Source organism: Symphodus melops (assembly GCF_947650265.1).
Source record: "Symphodus melops genome assembly, chromosome: 16".
NCBI lineage: Eukaryota > Metazoa > Chordata > Actinopteri > Labriformes > Labridae > Symphodus > Symphodus melops.
In genome coordinates, this window is record NC_136706.1 from 2,708,558 (window position 1) to 2,735,421 (window position 26,864).

Sequence of the window (26,864 nt, forward strand, 5' to 3'; positions counted from 1 at the left end):
CTTTAGTTATCCTCACACTGTAAATTAAGGTCACATCTTGACAGTGTAATAGCTGGGTGTTCTACTGCATGGTATTTCTATGTAAAAGCCACAAGTGGGTGTAAACACTGTGGTTTAGGGTGAAAAAAAGCAAGTGGCACAATGATGACATTGTAAGAAAGTGAGTGACAGGAAACAGAGATGAGAGCACATTATCAAGTCTAACGTGTCAAAAATGAAGTTCCTCATTCAAAACGTTCCTGCAGGAGGTTAACTTGGTGAAATAGTCTCATTCAGAGTAAAGAAATTAAGCAGGGTATGCTTCAATCATAGGAAACGGTCCTCCATTTTTGGAGGGATACTGCATAGCGTGCAGCATGAAGGGTGATGGCAGTCATCACCTTCTGAGAATCAGGCTCGGACTCTTTTTCATGTCATTTTTTTTCCTAAGTTAGTGTCTGAGACTCAAATATCACACATGAAAGTCAAAGTGCATGGTATGTTCTCTACTATGTACTCTTGTGTACGTTAATATTTTCTAAGCTGCTCACTCTATGCACAATATTTCCTCATTACAGAGGGCACTGGTGGACGAGCCACATTTCAAATACTGGACCAGACCCCTGTAGGGCAAAAGAAACATGATCGCTTCAGTGTAGCTTAATAAACACTATAAAATCAAACACATCACAACAACACTTCAGCATGAACTACTTATAACTCTCCCAAAAATGAAACGAAAAACACAACAGAGTCTTTTTTTATACACCTGACCTTTTTACAGATCACAGATGCACACACACTTTGACAATACCGGTGAACATAAAGACTGCTTTGAGTGTTGCTGCAACCTTCAAAGCACAGCTCAGCCGCCCTCTCTGTGTGTGTCATGCACGTTCGCATGTCCTCACTGTTAATGGTCTGTGATCTGTTCTTGCTCAATCTTTGTCTGGCTCTCTGTTGTCAGAGTTCAGCACAGCGCTCCATCCTCTTGTTTGTTCCATGTCAGCACATATTGTAGTGACAGATTTCCTCTACACACTCACTCGCTTAAACTTCTTCATTTCTTCTCGCACAGATTTCACTGTTCCGTTTCGCGTTTGTCTTTTAGGTTAGGTATTTTTTTATCTTTAAAACTTTAGATAAAGCCTTTAAATGATTAACATCCACCACGACTATAAAAGTAAGATGGTTAAGAGGCCGTTAGAACTATCATGGACTGATTGTTAGTGGTTTCTTCACAGGCAGGGTGGTGGTTAAGACAAAAAGACGGGTCATGCTGAAAGGCTTGATTTGTATATATGATATGATTTCCTGTGTGCATTCGAAGAGTCACGTTTCTTTCCCACTGGCATTGCTCCTGTTCTAAGCAACAGCGTAGCTTAGTAACAGCCTATGTTTATCTGGAAAGGCACACAGGGACAGACAGCACCAGTGTCCCTGGTGTGATAAACTACTAAACGTACAGGAGTTATTTAAAAAAGGATTTTTGGAGGATGCATAAAAAGTCTTGGGACAGATAAAATAACTTTAATGATATTGTTTTTGGTTTTAATGTAACATAGCTAGAACCTTTGAACTGCACAATGAAGACAGGGTCACTGTTGTAATGGGCTCAACACACTAAAAACATGAATCTTTCGAAGTGGATGTGTCCAATTTCTTGTCAAAAACATCTCCTTTTCAGAAATAAGTATTCAACTTACAAGTTCTGATAAGCTTGTCAGCAAGAATAATTAGGCTGCTTGTTAAGTTTTTTTTTTTTTTTTTTTTTAAAGCATCCACACATTAGGGTTCCAGCCAAGCGGCAACCTCAGGTCTTGAAAAAGGAAACCAATGCGGAAGTGCAAAATCCTAGAGTTCGTCGAGTGTCTGCTTGAGCCCCACGAACAAACACACAAGTGTAAGCATAAATAACAAACATGTTTACAGCCTGATTAAAACAAATGAAATAGGTTGGATTAGCTATTGTCATCACTGGTAAACAGCACAGGGGTGAATTATTTTAAACAGCTCCGTTTTAGGCCGGCGCAAAGAAACGATTTGTCAAGAGGCCTAAAAGCCGCCTCAGCTTTGGCCCAAAGTGTGTCGTTCTGTTGACTGAAAGTTATAGGCTGAGATAAGATTTCCAGCGTGGCGGCTGCTGTCGATGAACCTCCCGAGCCCGGAAAATAAATACAAGATAATATGTTGTGACTGCGCAGGACGCTATCGTTTTTCAAACCAGAACCTGATGAAGGTAATGTGAAAGTGGTTAAAAAGGTTAAGACACAACAGCGTGAGAAAACATGTCACCTCTTTTCTCTACAACAAAGTTTTTGAGCCGAGATTCAAAGAATGCGTTAAGCCTTGTTCAAGGACTTTGCAAAAATATGTTCTGAATGCAGAAGTTTGCTGTAAAGAAAGATCACATCTGAGGTACTACGGTCTGTGTGAAAATAAAAATCTGTTGATGCAACGCCGAGCAGCGCACAAGTCAAGGCCAACACCTCTGAGTCAAACAATGTGCGCTGCTGAGCAACACAATAGAAAGCACCAAGTGCTGAACAAAACGGCGCTGAATGCTTCAGGTTGGGCCTGACGTTTACACATCTCTACTCTGCAGACAAAGCAGCCACTGTTTCCACTCTGACACGTCGGGTCAACGAGGGTGTCACTATTTGTCTGTCTTTATCTCTGTCAACTTCCCTGATCAGGAGATTCGTGTTTTTTTGGGCTATTCAAGGAGGTATTTGGTCAATGCTTCAACCTGTCGTTGTATAACGTTCATATTTATTTTGATTCGCTGTAACAGTAAATTACAAGACGACTGCGGGAGAAAGGGTGACTATGTGGAGAAAAACTTGTATACCTGAAGTTGTTGGTTTCCCTCTGGTCTCAAGCTGAACTATCAACATATTTTTGTTGAACTTCCTTCTTTTGTTGAACTTCCTTCTTTTCCTTCTACTCCAGGAGGAGGCCTCGGGGTCGACCCAGGACACATCTCTAGGATGGCCTAGGACAGTGTTTTTCAACCTTTTCTGAGCCACGGTACACTTTTTTCATTGAAAAAATCTCAAGGCACACCACCAGTCGATAATGTTAAAAAAAATGAAACTATGTAGCCCATATTAACAATATAAAGTAATTCTCGTCAAAGTGTCTTGAATTGGTATCAAATAAACACAAATACAAATATTTCTACTCACTCAGTGTGAAACCTGGGCTCGTTTGGATGAACACAAAGTTGATATCCTGGCAGAAATTGAAGAAAGACACACACGAAGCTCTTCCTCAACAGCTCTCAGTCTCTCTCTGTTTTTAGTTTGTATAGCAGTCAGGCTTGAAAAGCTCACCTCACACAGATATGTCGTGGAAAATGGGAGCAAAGTCAAAATTGCTTTGTTTGCCAGAATAGGGAACTCCTTGGCAGTAGCCAACCAAAAACTACCCAAAGGTAGATCTGCAAAGCTTAGCTTTAAACCACGATTTTGTCTCAGTTCAGTTAGGTCCTCCTGCTCCTGTAAAGTCATGTCCTTTCCAACAACTGATGCTGAGCTATAAGGGTCCCTAACCCAGTCAAGGCATTCAGTGAAGGCTGAAGAGAAATAAAATGACATCTTCTCCTCAAAAGTTTTTCAAATGTTTAACTATTATCTCACACAATGCAGCAGTGTTAACATCTTGGTGCGCCCAACCATGGCTGCCGCTCCATCAGTGCAGACACTCGTGCAGTTTTCCCACTTAAGTCCTCCTTTTTCAAGATATTCTGATGTGACCCGAAATTTTTCCTCTCCTGTTGTTCTTTCTGGCAATGCCTTGCAAAAGAAGAAGTTTTCTCTGATTGCGTCTCCATCCACAAAACGCACATTGGCCAAGAGTTGAGCATGTCCACTAATATCAGTAGACTCATCAAGTTGCAAAGCAAATTTCTTACTGATACGGATCTTTTCCAAAACCACACTTTCGATGTCTGCAGACATGTCATCAATACGTCTGGATATTGTGTTATCTGAGAGAGGAACTTTGGCTATTTCTTTTCAGGTCCGAGCATCTCATTTACAATGGCTTTGCAGGCGGGAGGTATTAATGTCTCTGCCACAGTGAGGGACTTTTTTGATTTAGCTACAAGTTCTGCAACGTGGTAGCTCGCTTTAAGGGCTCTCTCATTTACCTTTGTGGTTTTTCTCATGAAAGTTGCCTGTTTCTCCGTGTGTTCACGCAGTGTGCCGCGGCACACTGGTTGAAAAACACTGGCCTAGGAACGCCTCGGGGTCCCACCGGAAGAGCTGGAGGAAGTGTCTGTAAGCGGCAGAAAATGGATGGATGGATAGATAACATTGTTTTAGCATGGGTGTGTAGACTAAGCCAGTTCTTTGATATAGTTTAGTTGTCTTTCAAAGTGGCTAAATATAAACTTGAACTGATCTTCTTGTTGCCTCATTCTGCACGAAAACAGTTTACTGAGTCCAGGCCGTTTTGCTGTAATGTAGTAGCGGTGTGAAGCCACTTGATGGTGCTGTGGTTATGTGTTAGTATAAGAGGAACAGTACAGAAAGTCTTCGGCTTTCTTCTTTTGTGTTATTTTCAAGCTTTCTGCCGTGTTGCCTCTGAACGGGGAAAGGAAGTCTTGAAAGGTGAAGAAAGATGCAAAAAGATTCAACTGTTGACCTCAGATGACCTCATTAGAACAACTGCATGTATTTGTAAAGGACGAGCACGTTCATGTACATTTTTTTAGACTTCAGTATAAAAGCTGCTCATTTGTGTATGCCCTTAAGCATGTCTTTCATTTTCGACGTACTTAAATATCTTTGTTTTATTTTACCGTATACCCAACAGTTGAGTATAGCGGAGAATTGAGCTGCTGAATTGCCAAATATTTCATTTAAAGCTCCTGTGAGGAGGAGTTTTTATCTGGTTATGAAACTGATTGAAATGAATACAGATGCATCTTTCATGTTCTTAAAAGCAAACCAGACCATCAGCGAGAAGTTTTGATTGTTTCTATTTAGTTATTTAAAGTGTCTGTCGACCCTGCCGCAGGGTAGGTGTCAGATGAGGGCATTAACAGCACGCTGCAGGAACAACCTTTAAAATAAGTAAATACATGTTTCCTATCAGGCTAAAATCAGCAAGGCGATCAATCATCCTGCTTTGCCCACAGTCGCCAAAATTAAGTTCCTCACAGGAGCTTTAAATTAAATAAAGACTTTACGTTAGTCATAAATAGGAACAGGGAAGCTTGTAGTCATTTCATTTAAAATGGGATAAGGGCAACTAGCCTACAACTTGCTGTAATCTGTTGTTATTTTAACCGTTATAGGATTGTGATAAATCTGTACATTGACGATCAGTCGTGTCGCTGTCACTGGAGCAAAGTTTCTCGTTCTGTTTCTGCTCTGACAGCCACGACTTAATGTGTCCAAAAGGTGCCCACCTGGGTGCATAAACAGCCTCTTTGACAGCCCGGCAGCTACGCATGGCTTACTCCTCCTCTGTTCATTTTATAGCGTGCATGTATCACTTTATGGCGTCCATCTATCCTGTAAACCTTGAGAAGGCTGTTGAGGCTCCGGATAAATCTGAGGGTGACACTCTGACACTCCCTGATCTGCCTGCCTGTCCATGTTGCCTGAAATCTCTCTCGGCGATCGTAACTTTTTTTTTCTTCTCGCGCTTCCTGACATATTCCTTGCTGAAGCAGAGGCCTCTGTTTGTGTGTGTGTGTGTGTGTGTGTGTGTGTGTGTGTGTGTGTGTGCGTGTGTGTGTGTGTGTGTGTGTGTGTGTGTGTGTGTGTTTGTGTGCTATCAGATAAACCAGCTTGGCTCTAATGTTAGCTGTCAGTGAGCAACTGACAGAGGAATAAACAAAAAATGAAATATATAGCAGCATGATGCAGCTGAAAATAAGAGTTTTGTGTAAGAATGAGTTGCTGTGATTTACTCTAAGTGGGTGAGTGTGTGTGTTGAAATTGAGCTTGGCATATAGACATGTTTGTGTGTGTGTGTCTAAAGGAGTATGTGAGTGTAATTAATGATGTGTTCCTCCTCTTCATAGGGTAATAGGATTTCCCCACCCCAGGCGGTAAAGAGAGTGGGAGGGGGAGAAACGCACGGATGTATGTGTGTGTTTGTCTGCAGTGTTAGTGAATGGGAGCCCCATGTAGTGATGCCAATAGAGGGCCTGAGTGTGTGTGTGTGTGTGTGTGTGTGTGTGTGTGTGTGTGTGTGTGTGTGTGTGTGTGTGTGTGTGTGTGATGGGGGGAGGGGGAACAAGCGAATGATTTATAATAGCTACTCCAGGTCTCTCCTCTCTCCCACAGCAGCACCGCAAACACATCCATTACAAAACTACTGATGTTAATGGGATTGTTGTGTGCATGTGCGTGTGTGTGTGTGTGTGTGTGCGTGATACAGAGGCAGCACAAGTGAATATGTGTGTGTATGCACCTGTATGTGTGTGTGAAAGTGATAACCAGATGCTACTAGGTGAAAGAAAGGTGAAGGTTACCGAAGGCGATTCGTGGAGGTTTACTGGTGCTCAAGACACAGCACAAGTTTCTATATATTCTTGCGAGTGTGCATGCTCGCGAGCTTGTGTGTGTGTGTGCGTGTGTGTGTGTGTGTGTGTGTGTGTGTGTGTGTGTGTGTGTGTAGCTCTCCTGGAGAAATGTGTTTCAGAGGAGATGGAGTAATAAAACCAGAGTTGAGGAAAATACTCTTGAGAGTAAACAGAGGGGAGCAAAGAAGAAATAAATAAAGAGGATATACTTCTTTGGTAATGGACTGGTGGATGCTGAGGACCACATCCCCCTTCGGTGTGTGTGTGTGTGTGTGTGTGTGTGTGAATATATATCCTCACATACATAGTGTCTGCCTGTCTCCTCTCACATTACCCTTTACATTAAAACCAGTCAGGGGGAAAATTACTGCAGACCTGGGCCACCGCCGGCCCACCTGGCTCCACAACAAGAGGAGGGGATGTGGAGCCAGAGGAGGGGATAAAGAGGAGGATAAAAGGATGAGGAGTTATGGGGGGGTCAGAGGGACCCTGTGAGGGCCAGGGCTATCCAACGGCACTCAGCTGACGTCACGGTCATGCAAGTAAGAAATCTGGAGTTTGAACCGCGGAGAACTCTGGACTCGGCTGCTTAATGCAGCGTCAGCGAATGCTCAATTTAGAAACTAATACAAACAAACAATTTTAGAATTCAACCAAAAACAGCTTTTCACAATACTTTTTTTCAAATCAAAAATGGAAAAAAAATGACTGCCAAAGTGTTAATTTGAAGTCACAAACTGATAGAGAATTATCCCACCATTCTGTATTTCCTCTCGTAAGCTGTATGAGCGTTTAAAGTTTTTGCACTGTTAATTCTTTAAGCCTCTTGTTTTTGTTTCCGGCCCGAAAATGTTCTGTTTTGGTTCTGTCTTCGTGCCTTCAATGCTCCGTACTCCTGCAGCAGAAAGTTGCCATTGCAAAAATAAAATATAAATAAGAATTCATATTAAAGCACTGTGGCCACCTGACCTCAGCAGAGAGACAAAGCTAGCTGCTGAGCTGCTTAATTCCCAGGCGTTTAGATCAGATGGTAAAAGTTGAGTGAATCTTAAGCGATGGATGCTCCCGTTATTGTGAGCCTGCTGATACCATCAAAATGAAGCCGTTTGCTTTGCTAGCACAGTTGCCAACTCTCCATTTTTTGACAACTGTACAGGGGTTGAAGTTACGTGTAGCTGTCAGTCACTTTTGCGTCAGTTTAAGGCAGGATATTTTTACGCCCCTGTTCCACCTCGTCTGCAAAATCTAACAACTGGTGCTGGATTGTGGGGGGGCGAAGTCATTCCACCCCTGATCAGGCAGGACGAACAAACACACTGTGGGTCTGTGTGTGTGTAGTGACACACTGGGACACCAGTATTACACCATTGCAGACGCAAAGTGTAAACACAATCACGTAACGACGGCAGAACTTATTTAGGTGCTTTTGTGAAATGTGTAAAGGTCATAGGTCACAGGACCCATTTTAAAAGAGCCTGACTTAGCTTGTTGGTAAATATATGTGTCGTCTGTTGCAGTTGAACAGTTTTAATGTCTTACTTTAAGTTATAATGACAACAATATAACAACATGATATGAATCCATTTCGTGTTTCGGATGGTGATTTTTTCACTTTTGGCTCCAGAAACCAAAAGAAAGCTACTGGCCTAAACTGCCTTTATGTGACGTCACCGTTAAACTCTTCTTATATAACGTCTTTAATCTTGAAACACTGACACCTCAATGTCCTTTTTGAGAATAAATAAAGGTTTGAATTAAATGTGAATTGATCCACATCTCTGGTTGTCATTATTTCAATCACTTTATTAGCTCCTGTTTAGGTTTTTTAAACATGACAATGCATTTATTGTTTATATAAAATGATGTTGTTTTTTTAATCATAGGTAATAATAAGGACAAAACTATATCTGGTAGAAACTATATTCTCTCTAAACTGGGACCAATTGTACTGATACATGTTTTGTGTCTGTGTGAGGATGAAAAAGCCAGATCCTAAATGTTGTAAGAGAAGGTTTTATTACGAGTGCTATTTACATAGAAATAATACAGCCTTGTCCCCTTTCCCCCCCCTCTTTAATGCACACACACATGCACACATTCAGGCAAGCACACACACGCACACACTCTCAGGCATCCAGGCACACACACACACACACACACACACAGAGAAGCACACACACATTCACTTTTGTATCCTCATATACATCAGAAATAAGACACACTCTCTCTAGATCTTATACAATGTTTGAAGGAAACTCCAAAACAATATTCAAGTGAGCTTGTTGTGGACAAACAGAGATGCAAATGTGTTTTGTTTAAGACATTTGTTGTGCATGATGCAAATGAGCTGAAAGAGGGAAAAAAAATAGACTGAAAATGGGAATGTTTGGGAGATGCGTTTCTCCTTTTTTTTTTGACGCAGTTATAATAAGGAGGGATTCAAATATTGTTTCCTTTAATATAGTTAAAGGACTTCTGACTTCTCCAATACAGGCCCCCGATGACACTTGGCCCCGAAACACAGAATTATGAACTGGCATTATTTAACGGGGGGGGGGATTAATCATAATATGTCCTCTGTAAAACAAAGATGTTCATGTAAACACAGCCCGACGGGGCTGAGATGTTTTAATTCTGTGTGCTTTAAGGCCACTAGATGGCAATGAGTGCTTCGGAGCAGACATGCAGCGGTAATGTCACAGATGTTGCCTGCCCCCTCTTTTGTTTTCTCTCTTTAGACGAAGGAGACCTCAGCTGTTGAAGGAGATTCTCCATTATGGGTTCAATGTTCTTTTGAAAATCATTTCCATTAAAACATGTTTTTTAAAAGGGACAGTAACAAAAGGAAGGTCAGGTGAAGCAGTCTGTGGAGCAGAACTATCAGGGCCGGGCTGGATGGGTGTGAGATTTAATGTGTGTGTGTGTGTGCGTGTGCGTGCTCCAGTGAGTACAAGTGTCTGTATAATTGTGTGCGTGTTTTGAATAATGGTATAGACATCTTTCTTTTGAGCTATGATCAAGAACACTTTTTGTGCATTAAGGGATTTATAGCTGAGATGTGTGTTTGAGGAAGTCAATACCAGAGGTGTGTGCATCTTTAAATGTGTGTGTGTGTGTGTGTGTGGGGTCTGTGAAAAAACAGTCTTCGATTTGACACGTTGACATAAAGATGAGAGAATTCAAAGCAAAAAAAACAAAAAAAAACGTGACTTTGACTCGAGCTTGCCACATACAAGTTCTTATAGGAGCATTAACGCATGAAGTGTAGTTTGGAAAAAAAGGCAACAAAAACTGAATGGAAAAATGATATTGTTTTGAAGCAACGTTTAAAAAACAAAACAAACATGTAGTGACAAATGAAGAGACGTAAAGATGTCCCCTCATAAAGGGGAAGGCCAGGAATGAAGTGTTTTTGCTGGGTGGAATCGTAACATTTATTTAAAATAATTCAAGTCCAGTATTCCAGGTAGGGATATGCTCTACCAAGGAGCAAATATTAAGGTTTTCCAGCCAGCTGTCCCACTCTTTACTCCGATTTTTTAAGTCCACCAGTTGTGAAAATCTGTCTTGGTTTTTAAAAAGTCCTTTGTAGAAATTCCAGCTGTACTGTTCACTCCACAATGTTTCTGGGTTTTTTTTCTCCTGAATTAACTAGGCTGACTGTCAGCCCAGGAATGGTCCATGTTCTGTGGTGCTGTCGCCCTCTACCAGGCTGCGGTTTCTCCCATCTCGGGGCCTTGGTGGGACATGGGTGCGCTGTAGCTTGAGTTACTGGCCAAAGAGAACGGAGGACTGGGTCCGCCTCCGTAAGCCTCCCCGGGGACAGGCTGCAGTGAGCTCGGTAAGCCGGGCTCCGGACTGGGCGTTTCCGCGTGGGAGATCATGTCCGTGAACCTTTGGTCATCTGAAGGGTGGTGGCCCGAGCCCTCCATGGCACCGGGTCCAGAGCCCAGGATGTAAGGGGATTCGGCTGGAGACTGGGCCTGTGAGGATGGAGGGCCATGGGGGAAAAAGTCGTAGTTACTTCCTGGTCCGTAATAGTCACCTTGGTATTCTGTGGAGAGACAGAATCACACAAGGTTAGGTTTCTATCATATCAAATTTGCATAAAAACCTTCCAAGTCCCCCACAGCTGCGTATGATTTCACACCCACCTCCACCTCTACCTAAGTGGGTAAATTGATCATGTCCAATTTCCAACCAACCGCTCTCCAACAGCCTCATTTGAGTGTATAAACAACTCCACACCTCTCCACCTCAGTTCTCTCATCTTTTACACACTGCATTCGTCTCCCTCAGCCATCAGCTCGCAGCCATGCGTGCACCACGATGGATTCCCCCGCTCAAACTTCTGGATCTGGATGACAAACTCTAAAATGAGATTCCAGCCTCCCTGCAGCCCTGCCAGGTCCTGTGTGCTGAATCTCTCTCTCTCTCTCTCTCTCTCTCTCTCTCTCTCTGCTCCCTCGTGTCTGATGCAGCTTCCAGCAACATCCTGACGCCTCACCTCACTGGGCTGTGGCTATTTCCTGAGCTCCACTGATCACGCCCCATTATTCACAGCACGCTATCCAGGCGAAGCTGCAGCTAACTGTTACTTACATTACCAGCTGATGTTCTGATGAATCGTTTTGTCAATACACCCCGGAAAATAGTGCCAATGAGAGGTTCCTAAGGCCACCAAAAAAAAATCTAGAGGCAGAAAGCTCCAAAACTGCAGTAAAAAATAAAATCACATAAAAGAGCACCAAGTGACTTATAAAGACATAAATGTATTATAAGGGTAAAATGTAAAGACACTGTGATTTGATTTAAAAAAAGAAAATAGAGGTACGATAAGTTAAGCAAAAAGTCATGGCACCTGTCCTGTATGACCCAGATAATGAATGTAAAATCACAATTATTATATATTTTACTTCACTCAGTTTTGCAAATGGTAATAATGAATGTAATGGATCTGTACATTATGCACATGGTCCGTCATATTGAAAAAAATATTGCACGTTACAATAAACATGATGTAGCCCTGTTATGGGAAATAATATTTCACAAGGTGCTAACCAGAAATAAGCAGCAAATCCTCACTTTCCATTGGCTGTAACCAATCGATGTATTTTGGCTTAAAAATCAAACATTTGCCAATCAACCAATTCATTATCTAACCCATCTATGTGTTCTCTCGGGGAAAAGAGTCAATATAGTGAGGCTTCTGGTTTCACCAGTAGATATCCAGCCTGCAGATATGGGAGTCTCTCTTCCATCTGCTTGTCAATGTTTTCATATGGACAAGCACAAGACAAGAGATCAGGGTTCATAAACTGCATTAAACATAGCAGCAGTGAAATCTCCCATCGCTTTCTGAAAAGTCTCCATATTAGAAATGCTGTCTCGTTTATAGAGACCAAAGTCCTCGGAGTGTGGTCACGGTTCCTCTCTGACCTTTTTCACTTTGCTTCAAAGCCCAAAATTATCTCACAAAATGACTGAAGTTTAGGAGACAATGGCAAGATGGCTGAACAAAAAATAAAAATCTCGATAAGTCAGGGGAGAAATTCCGTCCATTGGCGTATACATGCAGCGGCTCTAAAAACTTCAGACATTTCAAAGAGTTTTGCAGCCTTCAGGATGAATTTACTAAACTCAAGGTTCAACCATCAATTATGCTTCATCACAAGACAAAATGGTTCTTTATCAAAAAAAAACCTTTACACCAGTTTATTTGTAAGCGAATCAATCAATCAATAAAATCTCTTTTGAGGGCTGTCACTTAACGCTATGTTTCAAACCGAGCCCTTTAAGTCCTTGTATGCACATGTCACCCACAGATTTGCCATCTCGTAGAAGCCTCTAGTTTCGCTTTTTGGTTTTTGGCCCAACAAAGTGAACAGGAGGTGAAAATGCTAAGAGATTCTCTAACCTGTGTAACAGTTGAATACAGCAGGGGTTTATCAATTAACAAGCCGATTTGACTGTAAAGAGGAACATCATTTACAAAGAGAACTTCATGCTGTGTTGAAGAAGACTTGAACTTGGGATGAAGAACATGAAATCACAAGAAAAAGTGTCATTTTCTCTGAGACTTTTCCATTTAAAAAGAGAGAAATTAAGGTCTAAGGCACTTGTACTTGTTGTCTTATTTCAATCAGGACCACAAAGGTGATCGGAAAAATTCTATCATCTATCTTGTGGAAAAAAAAGGATTTATTGAAGCTTCAATGTCAGGTTTAGAAAAACTCCCTTTTCTCTGCCACGTTTGAGCATGAATTCACTTCAAGGTGCTGCAGAAAAAAAAAGACACAATAATGACAGAATACAGCTCAAATTCCTTGCTTTCACAGAAAATCTCCTGCACACGCTCGGATTTACAAATAACCTCTAACGCTGAGTGACATGTTTGTGCCTCTGAGAGAAGTTGGGGCTTTGACTAATATTTGATGTCTGCAGGTGTACTCGCACTGATACGTCAAACATTTTTATGAATTATTTATTCATTCACATAGTCTCAAGTCTCCTTTGCTCTGCATTACAACCAGGGTTCATGACCAAAAATGAACGCGCTGGTTATCGGTTAAAGGGTGCCAGGATTTGAGTATGCAAATGTGCATTTATTTACCTGGATTTGAAGATGATTTCCCCTTTGATTTTTCCATGAACTTCAAAACAAAAGAACGGAAAAGGAATATTGATTCTGCTCATCGCATGAGGACAATACATTTCAAATTTCCACAACAGCTATTTCCTCTGGGAAATATACAAACTTCCTATAAAGCTGTTTACAGAGGAATGGAGAGCTCTTTGAAAAGAGATTTACAGGACCTCAACACTGTGAGCATAACATCTTTAATTCTAATCACCTGCTGCCAATTTGTGACAGAATTTTTAGAGACAAAAATCATATATTTTTGTAAACTGTAGCCAAAGGTACATGTTGGTAAAAACAGAAAAATAATGTTTTTTTCTGCTTTTTTTGGGGTACTTTGGCTGAAAAGACCCTTTATTGTAACGAAGCAGTGCAAAAAAAAAAAATCCAGTACACTTTGACATCCATTCAGCACACGTTTATTTTCTTCTCTGTGTAAACTTTTCAATATGCTCCATTGAAGAAAAAAAATCCATCAAGTAAGTTTTGGCAAGGATTTTGGTCATGCAATTAGGCACCCTGTTTGGTTCTTTCAGTCTATGGTCATAGAAATCTAAAAATATCATGTTGAGTACACCTCCATTTCACAGATGCAGCTGTTGTCACACAAGGACTGGCCTCGGTTTCCCAAAGACATTATCAATGCATCCTGGGCTTTTTTACACCAAGACAACTAAGAGAGGCTGCATTGTTTGAGCAACACTTAGCTAAGCTCAGCTAAGTCAGGCAGGCTATTTTTGCTAACATTTTAGCCTTGTTTATTCTTTTGCACCAATGACAAATTCCTTGTATATGTAAATGTAGTTGGCAATAAAAAACAATTCTGATTCTATGTATATAGTAACATAACCACATGTTATTATAGTTAAACAGATAGAACTTGAACCATGCTATCAGTGTGATTAATTCAGTTACACAAAACAAGAGTTGTCAATAAACATGATGGTGTACAGCTTTAACTTTACTGTTTACTCATAGTCCTGCTTGATTTCCTTTGTTCATTGTTTAGCACCAAAACACCAAAGACAAATTCCTCGTATATGTAAATATACTTAACAATTAAACATGATTCTGATGCATGTAGCAGCCATGTTGGATTTAAACTCGGGCTACTAAAGTTACTCCGAGTTTTCTTTCTCAGAATTCTAACGTCCGAGGACGTTTTCAATGATGGATTGACTTCCAAAATCAAAGTGAACGCACCGTTAATAAAGCCTTTTAAAGCCAAGCGATGGCAGCTGCCATATTGGAAAAGCTATCTCAACCTAACTTTCAATCAATCCAGAAAAAGAGTTGGCGCTGAGGCGGGTCTTTAGCCTTCTAGCAAACAACTACGATGCGCTCATCTCTTCACCACTTAACTCAACCGCACCATTAATTATGCCATTAATTATAACTCTTGAAAAAAAGAATTTAGCTATATTTAGCTATGTCTTTGAACATTTTTATCTCTAATATCTAAATGTTCATTTTAACCTGAAGCTTAATGGGGATTTCTTTACTTTTAGAGCAAGCCTCGAGAGGATACTCGAAGAACTGCAGGTTTTTTTGCACATCTGTATCAGCCATATTTATCAACACCAGAGGTTCCTATTTGTTTTAATCAGACTGAACAAATGTTCCTTTCACATGACGCCAGGGTAGATCACTCTAATGAGTATCAGCAAAGTCATTTTGGTCAGATGATGGATTTTGCCAAATTGTTCCCTAAAAGTATATTTCAGAAGAGAAAAAAAAAAAAAAAAACACTTTGTAAACCTTCTACTCCACATGGTGCTGATTACTTCACACACTGTTTGCATCCATTAACAATTACTAACCGCCACCTGTCTTCTGCTTCTCACCTCTTTCATAGTCTCCCCTACAAATCTCCCCCCACCTCCCTGCGCTCGAAATTCCTTCAGCTACATTAAACCCTCTCTGTTCCAGCACCACCTTCATCTAGGATTGTTGACCGACCATTTTTGGCGCCACTAATGTTGGACTAGCATTTCTCCAACCCCGACACATGCTCCTCTCCCTCCTATTTCAACTGAGCTATCAGGCTGGATTTTAAGAAAACATGTCACCTGATTTCATTAGCCGCTGCACACGGCTGCTGGAAAATGATCAGTAGAGACAATAAGACCTGACATGACTTAGACAAACAAGCTAATTATTTGATCACAAACAAGCCCCTGTTGGTTTGACTGACCTTGAGATTAAGCAACTAGCTTGCGTTGGCTCTGGGAACTATAATAACAGGCACACACACACACACACACACACACAGGCATTCCTCTCTGTAAGCACAGGTGCATGAAGAAGCAGCGAGCTCAGATAAAGGCGATCTCTGTGCTGCTGCTGCTGCAGCACAAAAGGGAGTGAAAGCAGAATGCAAAGAAAGATGAGAGCGAGGGATGATGGTTTTTGTCCTCTGTTTTTTCCCCTCCCACACCCTGTGTTGCAGCCTTGACGGCTCCAGGCTATTGTGTCTTCAAAGCCTGGGTCCTTCAGGTTGACATGCAACAGCTCTATATAACACCACGACTCTCAGACTTTTTATAAAATCAGACTTCTGAAACACAAATGACAGGTGAATCTTGTTTCTTCCTCCACTTCAGTGTGAGGTTGATGTTGCGTTAGCGCGGTGTTATTGTCTGCTGCCCACTTGCCTTTAGTCTCCAAAAAGATTCTTTCCCTGATCCATGTGACCGATACAGACGACGCTACAATCCTCGTTTTCTTCAAGTAGCCTTGATGAGGGTTTTCTTTTGAAAGAGTATTGATTAAGACGCCTTCGTAGCAATTGGAGACCAACTTGTATGCCAGCGCACGCACAGTCATTTAAGAAGAAGTTTCAGTTTCTTTATACATGTAAGAAACAGAAACACAGGTATGACTTCACTCCAGCTTCTGAAGCATCTTTAGTTGTTTGGTAGCAGCAGATATTTCCAATAATCACATGTGAAATTTGAAGAGAAATTAACATATCAAAGTGGTATTCTGATTTTTTCAAATCTTGGCTTTTTTTTTTTTTTAATTCTTTTACATTTCAAAACATGTTTAGAGGGTTTTAATGCCAAAGGAGAGCCATGTGATTACTGCACACCTCTTTCCACTAATCGAAGCACATATCGGGTCAGAATGGATTCGTCAGTGTCAGTTTGGAGCATGTCTATGAAAAGATTACAGCCTGTTTTATTAGATTCTTTCGTTACATTTTCTCTTGACTTTCCTCCTCTACTCTGGAGAACGATGCAGTGTTCAATGACGATGCTACACACGATCCTTTCTTCATCTATGAATTACTTGAAACAAAACTACCCAGAAAAAAACCCCCCCACCAACTCTAACCTGGGAGTGAAGTCAAAAGGTTTTTGAGCTCCCCCTGCAGGCTGCCTGCAAGTATAGAATATAAACTCCGCCTCCTCCATGTTAACAGATGGAACCTAGGGCCGAATGGAAAAGTGAAATACAGCTCAAATAAATATATTTCGAGGTATGAATCTGCGGCACAGTGGTGCAGTGGTTCGCACTGTTCCCTCACAGCTAGAAGGTTTTTGGTCTGAATCGTCGGACAGGACTGCTCTGCGTGGGTTCTCTTCGGGTACTTCCTCCCACAGTCCAAAGCCACGCTCGTTGGGTTAATTGGTGGCTCTAAATGCATCCTAAAGGTGTGAATGTTAATGCGGCTGGTTGTCTGTCTCTAACCCTTTGATTGACTGGCGAACAGTCCAGGGTGTATCCCACCTCTCGCCCAATGACAGTAAGGGCCGGCTCCCCTGCGACCCCGAACGGGAAAAGATGATAGATGGACGGGCATGATTCTGCTGTGATAGTTAGTGATTTTCATGCTGATTGATGTTTAGTGCTCTTTTTGTTTGAAGTAGTTCAAACCGGATGTGACATCCTGATTGACAGCATTCACTTTGATAGTATGTCAAATCTGTTAGCATGGAGGAGGCGGAGTCTTACACTTGCAGCTAGTCGGCAGGGGAAGCTCAAACATATGAGTCCTCAGATCCAACATAACACTGTAAAATAAACATACTAAGTGTTTAATACAGCGGCAGACCACAAACTCCCTCCACTGTGCAATTTAGGTCAACATCTATATTCTTATCTTCTGAGCTTTTAAATACATTCATAACTTTCATGAATGTTTCACTCCCTGCTTAGTGCTAATGCTAGCTCTTTAAAAAAGTAGAAATGGAGCAGAAAGACATTCAGCCAGTCACAGATCACTGGAGTAGATCCTGAAGTATGTACTAAATCAAAACTAGACTTTGAATCATGAATCCTTTTGGACCGAACAAAGATTCGTATCGTGAATCGATCATGAGACACCCAACGATTGACTGCTTTGATCATGTATTATCTCATTTGTTTGTTAATGTATAAGTCATTAACCAGTCAAGTGCTTAAACTCCTCTTCAAGAATATGTTTTTGCATTTTCAAGGTCAGATAGCTTGTTGTTGCCAAAGAGGGTGTAAGAAATGATGGTCTATTCAGTGTCAGTATATTGCCCACTAGAGTCAGAGTCTTCTTCAGAACACTTATCATGTCAATCTTCACTTATCTGCTTTTAAAAAATGTCTTTTGTTGAATCAACTCCAATGTGTTACTTCCATTAAAAATACATTTTCCTCTTCTTCTCTTGGAGTAACTCATGGTAGACGTAGCAATTGTAGTTCAAGTAGAATATTTACAATTCAAGAGAAAGAGACTCAAGAAGTGAGCACAGAGGTCCAATCAAATGCTGTAACCTTTGAAAGTTTACAGTGCACAGCTCCATTGAGATTGAAACACAAAAAGCATGACTCTTCTCTCAGGAATCCTTTTTGACAGCTCTTACTGTTGTTTCTACATCGTTTCAAACCGAGTCTTTTGAGCCCGAAAAGATGAACGAAGAATGCCAACATATTCCTCTGATTACGCCGACGAGAGCTGGACGAGACTTTTATGTTTTGATCAAGTAAGAAAAAGTCCTTTCAAGAATACTTTCCAACTAGACATGAAAAGTGTCTGCACACTGAGAGAATAATACCAACGGTTCAAGACAAAACGATGATGGATCACGTGCTGCACATTAGCTGCATGTTTTCCTCTTCTCAAGGCACCCCATTTCTATCTTGTTGTTGCACCAGTTTCAAGGTATCCCTTGGTGCCGTATATCCTTAAGAATCCTTTAAACACACCTTCAAGCGTATTTCACAAGCTAACCTTTAGCTGCTGTTTATCATCAGTTTAAAGGTAGTGTGGAGGGTGAATCTTGATCCCTGAGCTGAAGCGCAGAACCTGGTGACCCAGACTCTCTCTGCCTCAGTTTGGACATCCACATTGACTTAACAAAAAACAATAAGGGTTTATGACCCTGCAGTATGCTCACAAGCGTATAGATAATATGTCTTACCTCCGTAGTAACCGTAGGCCCCAGGTCCTAAAATGTCTGGGTCCTCCAGCCTGCCTCCCAGGGGCCTCATCCGCCTCGGGCCCCTGAAGAAGGCGTGCCGCCGGGCCCCCAGTGCACTTAGCTGCTTCATTCGTCTCTCTTTGGATCTTCTGTTCTGGAACCAAACCTGCATCGAACCAGAGACATGGAAGTCAAGGTTATCAGCTATGAAAAAAAAAAAATGAAAAAAAAAAAGAGTTTCCAGCCTTTTCATTTTGCATGACATTTTCAGAATGCACGCGATTATTCGTCAGACGCCATTTTTTCGCTCAAACGTCATCCATGTCACGGCAGAGACACGACTCACGCTGTTGTAAGATTCAGACTCTGATCACAATCACGACACGATCCAGTCTGTTGCATCATGCACCAACAAAAACAACTGAAGCACGGTAGGTAGAATTGAAAACAAATTAATATGTATCGTCTTCATTTGAATCCTGATCACTTCAGGTGATTTCTCTCATCTTTTCAATTTCATGCTCACTGTTACAGAGTCTGCTTTGGAGCCATGACACAATCAGAATTTAAAACGCAATAGAGTCTCCTTTTCTCACGATGACGAATAGTACTAAGGGTTTAAATTGTTTAATCTCCACACTGCACTCTCGTAAAAACAACTGATTGTGTCAAAAGTTAACTAAACGTGTTACATCATTGAACAAGTATTAACAAGAAGGTTAGAAGTGAGCAAACACGTGAAAATCTTCAGATAAATCTAAAGAAATATCAGCATTGCATGTCTTATTCTGCAAGAGGCATTTTAGTCCCAAAATGTACTGACTACTAAACAACTCCATTTATATTTGTCATCACATCATAGGACGTCAGGTTGTAATCAAAGTCACATCATGGCCGAGTGCAATATCCACATTTCAGAGCCTGCTTTTTATTATGTGCTCAGGTCACATGTGTAACACAGGGCTGTCAAAAAAAAACCTGATACGTGATGTCACCTTTTTCCTGATTTGTTTCCTTTTTTTTCTCAATTAAACAAAAAATGAAGCTGCAAAACAAGCTTCCCCACTAATCCTGAATCTTTCCACAGAATGTAAAATCTTTCATTTTAATCCCAAAATGATGATTTTCTTCATCGGGACGCTCTCGCAGTGATTCCAAAATATAACTCTTAAAGAGGCAGCGTCGGAAAGATCAGCGAACGAGAGTCTTATTCATATCTATGCGTGTGAATATAAAAAGACTTTTCAAGAATGAAACGAGAGCGAAAAACACACACTCTGCAACACGTCTCAGTTGTGAAGACATTTCTAAATTAAGATGATTAGTAAAGCAATATGAATGTTCAACTGAATGCACTGCAGCGTTAGTTCAAGTAAACAGCCAAAGTACTGAATGGCAGCATAAATGCATACTCTAATGCACCTCAGTACAAGTTTGAATAAACAGTCAAAGCTATAAATCAGAGTCTAAAAAGGATCATCATTCGTGTTAAATAAACCGTCTTTGAAGAGGGAACAAAGGAGGATTTCAGGAAGTGTGGAAACATCACACGCCATATGGAAGAATGTCTGCATTATAAGCTCATAACACATCTTGCATCACTGCTGAATAATGATGTATGTTCAACCCCAGCGAGGCTACACCAGAGGCAGAATCCCACTGTGCTGCAGATTAACAAAAACACACACACACACACACACACGGGGAGAGAAAAAAAAAAACACCTAAAACCACTTAGGCTGTGTTCTGTGTGCTCCAGCAGGCAAAGGCGACACCTGCTTATTGAGAACAATCGTCTAACTGTAGGGTACATTTTTATGGAAATGCTGTCGCTCCCCTCCAGAGAGCGTTGCTTAGGGATTACACACACACACGCTGGAGAAGCAGCAGCAGCGTGCGTGCGTGCATGTGTGGCTCGCAGGGCTCCCTGTGTTGAGAGCAGTGGTATTTAACACACAGCGAACGAGCAAGGAGGAGGATGACGAAACAGAGACTCCATTTTGGCTCCAAGCAACAAAAACACAGAGACAGACGGACGGAGGAATGGCCTGCCTGATTGATTGATTGAGTTCTGTTGATGCAAACACACACACACACACACACACACACACACACACAAACAAACACACAGTCTGCAGTACATGATATAGATGAGGTCTACTTTAACAAGCAAAGGCAGCAGGCTGTAAGTGAGTAAGAGCAGAGAGGTGGGAAAGGGGGTGGTATGTAAATCTGTGAAATCAGCAATAATTACAGCGAGTGCACAAAAAGCCACATCACAGTTGGCAGAGATGGTGCTAATCATCCTGACACAGCCTGCACCCAGACATCATGTGTGTGTGTGTATGTGCGTGTGTGTGTGTGTGTGTGTGTGTGTGTGTGTTTGAGACAGGTCCAAAAACAGTGTGTTGTGCTGCACTACATGTTTGTTTGGATGTGTGTTGCAGGGGTTCCTCTCTCTCTCTCTCTCTTGGCAAAAACAAAATGAAACCTTTCATTAATTTCATGGCTGTGGAGCTGAAACAAAACATGTGTGATCTTCCCAACAAAACACCGTATTCACTATTATATCTGTGCATCAAGAAATTGGATTACAACGTCCCAATTTCACAGAAGAAATAAACGCCTGCAGATAAAACTTGTAAGCAAAAAGGAATGCAGGATTACACTGGATAACGAAGAAAACGTTGAATGAAAGGTGTGAAATGAAAGTAGTATTTTTTGGACTATAACAAACAAATGGTACTTTTTTTTTTTTCATTCTTTTAGAAACACATAGCTTCCAAATTCACGGTTGTTATTCATTTAACTTGTTTTTTGATCTGCAAATTGTTGGTAAAGGTATTTTTTTTTTACCTTTTAAGGCATCATTTTCTATCAGTTTTATTTGAGGAAATTATATAAAATACACCCTAAATAGTCATTATGTCTATTTCATAATAAAATGTTTATTTAAAGATCAAATGCACATTGCCTGTAAAGGCCACTTGAATCTTTCAGGTGAGTTTAAATTCAGGGGGAATTCTATAAAACACAAGAGTCAACATGCAGGATTTGTAAAAAATGATTCATTTCTTTTGACATAAAACAAATGCAAATTGTCTTTGAAGGCAACATGTAATCATTTAGATATATTTCTCTCCTTATTTTTTAAGTAAATGTCATGTTTAAGCATCTCGAACAGTCCACATTATGTTGTTTTAACTGAGATTGAATGCACATTTTTAGTGAAGGCAACTGTTGCAATGCAATTTGTTCTCATGTATATGATGCATATAAGAAAGTTTATAAAATGCAACCACAACGAAGATCAGTCTCCCCTGCAGACGTTTAAAGTGGATCTCTATCCTGCTAATAGATCACATCATGTTTGGACGTTTCTCCAGCAGATAATGAAGCCTTCAATTAAATCCCTGAGCGAAATTAAAAAGTAATTCCACTGATTTATAATCCTTCGTTTCTCTCAAATCTGTCTTTGTCTCTCACACAAAGACCCACAGCCTGCCTCAGCAGCAGCACGCACGCACACACGCACGCGCACACACGCACACACACACACACCTACACACACACACTGAGCTGAACCTCACCTGGATGACGCGCATGTTCAGTCCGGTCTCCTGGGCCAGCTGCTCCCGGATGTGCCGGGTTGGTTTCGGTGTGGCCACAAATGCGGCCTTTAACGTTTCCAGCTGCTTGGCCTTGATGGTGGTCCGGGGCCCCCTCCTTTTGGTGCCCGAGTTCTGCTCCTCGTTCTCAATATTGTTCGTTTCTTTATCTGAGGACGTGGAATTGTCCGTCTCCTTTATGTCGTCCTGTATCGGGTCCTGCAGATCCGGCGATAAACTCCTATCCGTACACGACGACACTGAGGGGGGAAACAAACAAGAGGAAGGTCACGATCTGAAATGTCAGAGAGGAGGGAGGGGGGGGGCTTAAATCAGGCCTTGAGATGCGATATACACTGGAAAAACATCTCGCCAAAACATGTTTGAAATTGTGGATGAATTTGTAAAAAATGAAGTCATCTGTATGATTAATCTGCGCTTCTTTCCCAAGCAGATATCTCTCTTACATTGTCTTTTTCAAGAGGTATTTATTTGTTTATTTGCAGATTTGGTCCCAAAGAACGCCTTTTAAAAATGCGCATATTAATGTGGAAAAAATATAATCTTTTTTAAAATTATACATTTAGGATAATTACATTTAGATAAAGATCTTTTTTTTTTTAAAAAAAACCGTGATACAATGTGGCTCTATAGAATAAGAGAGTATTGCTCAGGGTCCTCGTGAGCTTTCTCTGAGGATGAACAGACTGTGGAAACAGAAGCAGCACGCGCAAGCAGACAATCCAACATTCCCAGCGGACACTGGCGTACAATAACAGAAAGCCGTTGTCCTGTGAAAGGTAAATATTGAAAGCACTCATCTGAAAAAAAGGTTGTTGCGAAATCCTCTCCATGGACTCCTCGAAATGTTGAAAAATCTTACATTCCAAGCCTCCATCCTTATCTTTCTGGTATCTCTTCAAGTATGGCGTCTTATTTATAAGGTTATGTTTATCGAGTTTTTTGTATGTACACAGAATAAAACGCACACACATGTCGCTGTATCATATATATATGTTACCTGAATTTAAGCTGACTTCCTTTATGGCTCCGGAGCTCACATAATCTTCTTTACACACAAACTTGTTCTCGTCGATCACGTAGAGCTCCTCTCCCGTGGACAGCTGCTTGTTACACACCATGCAGGTGAAGCAGTTCAGATGGAACACCTTGCTGCGCGCTTTACGCACGAGGTCGTTCGGCGAGATTCCCTGCAGGCAGCCCGCGCACTTTGTGCCAAACCGCCTATAGAAATATAAACGACACAAACAAATATTCAGTTTAATTTTCATAATCAAAAGACATATTGTATTATATTTATTATTTGACTTGAGATAAAAAATGGCCATAACATGGGATTTGTATTATGCCATTTAATGGTTATAACACAGAATTTATATCTATGCTATCAATGACAATATTTGGCAATATAAATATATTGATTCTAAAAATGTTTTTTTTCGGTATAAACAATATCAGAGCATGCACATTAAACTGTGCTGATGATCAGAATTAAATTATAAAAATGCAGCTGATGAAGCGAATCACACCAGTATAATATTAAATATAACTTGAATAATAACTTTCTTCCTTGGAAAAATATACATGAAGAAAATCGTAAATTATTATTATTTATTTTTTTTTAAATGACAATTTCCAAAAAGTATGCCCTGTAATTATTGTCAGATTAAGAGAATATTTCAGTATTAATGTTACATGGATAACATAACTAATTCTACAATAAACAAAAATGGAAAAACATTGTTGACACGTCTGAATGAGAAAATTATTAACAGCTGCGTAAAAAGGAGCAGAAATTAAAAAAAAAAAAAAAAAAAAGAAGCAAAATAACCGCGAAGGCTTTAAACCTCCTGCTCTCTATTTTGATGGAGGTGCTCTGACAATAACCCCACGCAAAACGTATTAGTGACAATCAACACATTGTAGACGAGGATATATTACAGGATTAGGCAGAGTGGGAGCATTTTAGCGTGAAAATCTGCTCTTAATCCATATTCACCCGCTTAAATACGAGCTTCACTGGGTGGGAACTCATCAATTTAATACACAACAAAAAAATATTATAATTCAGATGAAGTCCCCTCCTGGTTTGACAGGATGAATCAGAAGAAGAAGCGTTTAGGTAATAATAAAAGTGCTAAAAGATTAAGCCTGATACATGAAGGTGTTTCACAGTTTGTCTTTTTTTACCCCATATTAAAGATGTTTCAGGCTCAAACTGGTCGGTCTACCTGGATTTCCAGCCGGCCTATCCAGAAGGGGGGTGCTTAAGCCCTTGGGTGACAGCAAGCACTCCCTTTGTGTATCATTGTTTTAACACTAATGTAGGCTTGTCTCCCCATTTGCAATGGTATCGCTGCACTGTCCCTTTTTTTCACATGCATGGCCGAGCCCCCCCCCCCCCCCCCCTCCTCTCTCCCCCCCAGCGAAAAGGGCACAACTCTACTTACACAACAAATGGACATATTAGGGTGATTACTGTTTCGCCCGGCTAATGGCTCGTCCATTTAAATCCAGCCCTTGATGGGACCTGTGGTAATATGATGGCCAAGGCCGCGCGAGGCCAAAACCAGCCCGTCCCCCTTTTAAAAAAAGGGGCTAATGTGTCTTACATGTCATTAGACAATTTGGGGGGAGAAAATAACGCACACATAGAAATGAAAATGATGCTAAGAGAGAGACAGAGAGAGCGGCGGGACAAACAAGGGCTTCACTTATCACTCAATTACCTGAAACACTTTTTGGGAACTGTGAACCGGTTAATGGCCTAATAGCTGTTTGGGAAAGTGTTGTCTGCACGTGGAAAATAGATGAAAAATAATCACACGTGCCTACAAAGTGAGATTATATGTTTTAATTGCCCTTCTTTGGTTTTATGACCCACGATGTGACCAATATTTGAATTGAGTGAGTGAACTAAAATCACGTTAAAAGCTCTTTCTGCATGTGCTCTAAATGTAAAGGTGTTTTATTTAAAGCTGGTGGATCTAAATGAGGTTTATCTAAAATGCTTTGACCCCTGACTTGATATTTTGACCCCTCATGTGCACGCATAAGATCAGGTCAGCAGGCCATTGTTTTTGCTAAAAGAAGAAACAATTCCTCTTTGAATTGTGTCTAATTTTTTAATCGTCAATTTAAAATGTGTGTTTAAAATTTTTGGCTACTTGACCATAATTTATTTCTGGGTTTTTTTCTCTTTTGTATTCATTTTTAAGCATGTAGACCTGCTATATTATTGAATCAATATTTTATCCATGACATATTGCATACACTTTGTGTGCTTAAGCACCAGAGCATATTTTAAAAACATGTTTCAGTCCAGTTACCTGAAAAAGTCCATTTTGCAATAGAGCTTCCCGTCCCTGGAAAAGCACTTCTCGGTCAGGTTGCAGTTGCACTCGCAGCACTGGACGCACTTTGCGTGCCAGGCTCGGTCCAACACGTTCAGGAGGAACCGGTCCAGAATTGGCCGTTCGCAGCCGGCACAGAGGACCATCATGTCTCCGGCCTGCAGGACGCCGAGTGCCGACCTGCCCACACTGACTGTGCTGCTCGGACTGGGGCGACCCGGATCTACGGGGAACAACGTCTTGGCTCCGGGAGGTGTGTGCTGTCAGGCGAAAACTGGACGAACCTTCAAAGGGAAAGAGGGTGACAACAATCCTTACGATTTATTGTAGTCCTGGTCCTGTTTGGGTTCCAGTCCTGGCACTTGTCACAATCCAAAATCCAGAGAGGAGAGACAGGAGAGCTTCAGCATGGTTTCTCACGTGCTCACACTTATTCAAACAACATCATTCAAACGTGTTTATTTCTGATGTTTCATCCCTCGCTCGTGCTTTGTTTTTTTGGAGCTCCACTCATTTCCTCCGGGCTCACCTCACGTCGCCACTTTCAGCATCACTGTGCCTGGGTTATCACGAGGTTTTGCCAGCGCGGCGCGCGTCCTGCGCTCACATTGGATGACGCCCCTGTTAATTCCCGTGCCAGAGGAGCCAATCAGAGGACAGTTGTTATGGTTACACGATCATAGCTGTAGCCTCCAAGCGAAGCATGAACCACACGCCGTGGAAAGAGAAATACCAGGGCCGAGGATGCAGCTTGTTTCCAGCTTTTAGAGCCCAGTCTGGATGTGGAAGCTTATAGAAACATATAAGAGTTTTTTTATTTTTTTTATTTTAGGTTAAAGTGCAACCAAAGAACCTCCCTTTAGCATTCTGGTCAGACCTTAAAGTCCACTAAAAAAAGATACAATGAAAGTTAGGAAATACCTGCACAACAGGCACGGGGAGGCCGTCTGTAAAAGGCTCCTGGATTGAATGTGAATAGCTGCAAAGGGAGTGGGAGTAGTCGAACAAGGGGCTAATGCTACACAACCTTATAATGGCCTTGTGACAAAACGCTCGTGCATTACAGTGCGCAGAGGAGGGGGCCGCGGGGCCTTTTCTCATGCAGAAAGCTATTTACAGGGAAATGCGATGGATTAGCTGCAGCTCATCAATAGCGAGAGCCTGCTGGTGGTCAGTCGCTGCTTTAACAGAGTGGCCTCCAATCGAAGAGGGATTTCAAATATTTACCAACAGACGCGTTTTGTTAGTTCCAGTTAAGCAAACAGGCGATGCGTTAATTTATGGAGGAGGGGACTTGTTTAAGCTTTTTTTTCGACCTCAGTG

At 41.2% G+C, this 26,864-nt stretch overlaps 1 protein-coding gene across 1 annotated transcript; it reads right to left on the reverse strand.

Moving 5' to 3' along the window:
* Positions 1-10,206: 10,206 nt before the first annotated feature.
* Positions 10,207-26,088, reverse strand: lhx5 (LIM homeobox 5). Its single transcript, XM_079364605.1, has 5 exons — positions 25,518-26,088; positions 23,189-23,412; positions 22,150-22,427; positions 18,560-18,725; positions 10,207-10,577 (listed from the first exon to the last, which is right to left on the reverse strand). Exons 1-5 carry the CDS (start codon positions 25,688-25,690, stop codon positions 10,228-10,230), a joined length of 1,191 nt encoding a protein of 396 aa, XP_079220731.1. The 5' UTR covers positions 25,691-26,088; the 3' UTR covers positions 10,207-10,227.
* Positions 26,089-26,864: the final 776 nt, after the last annotated feature.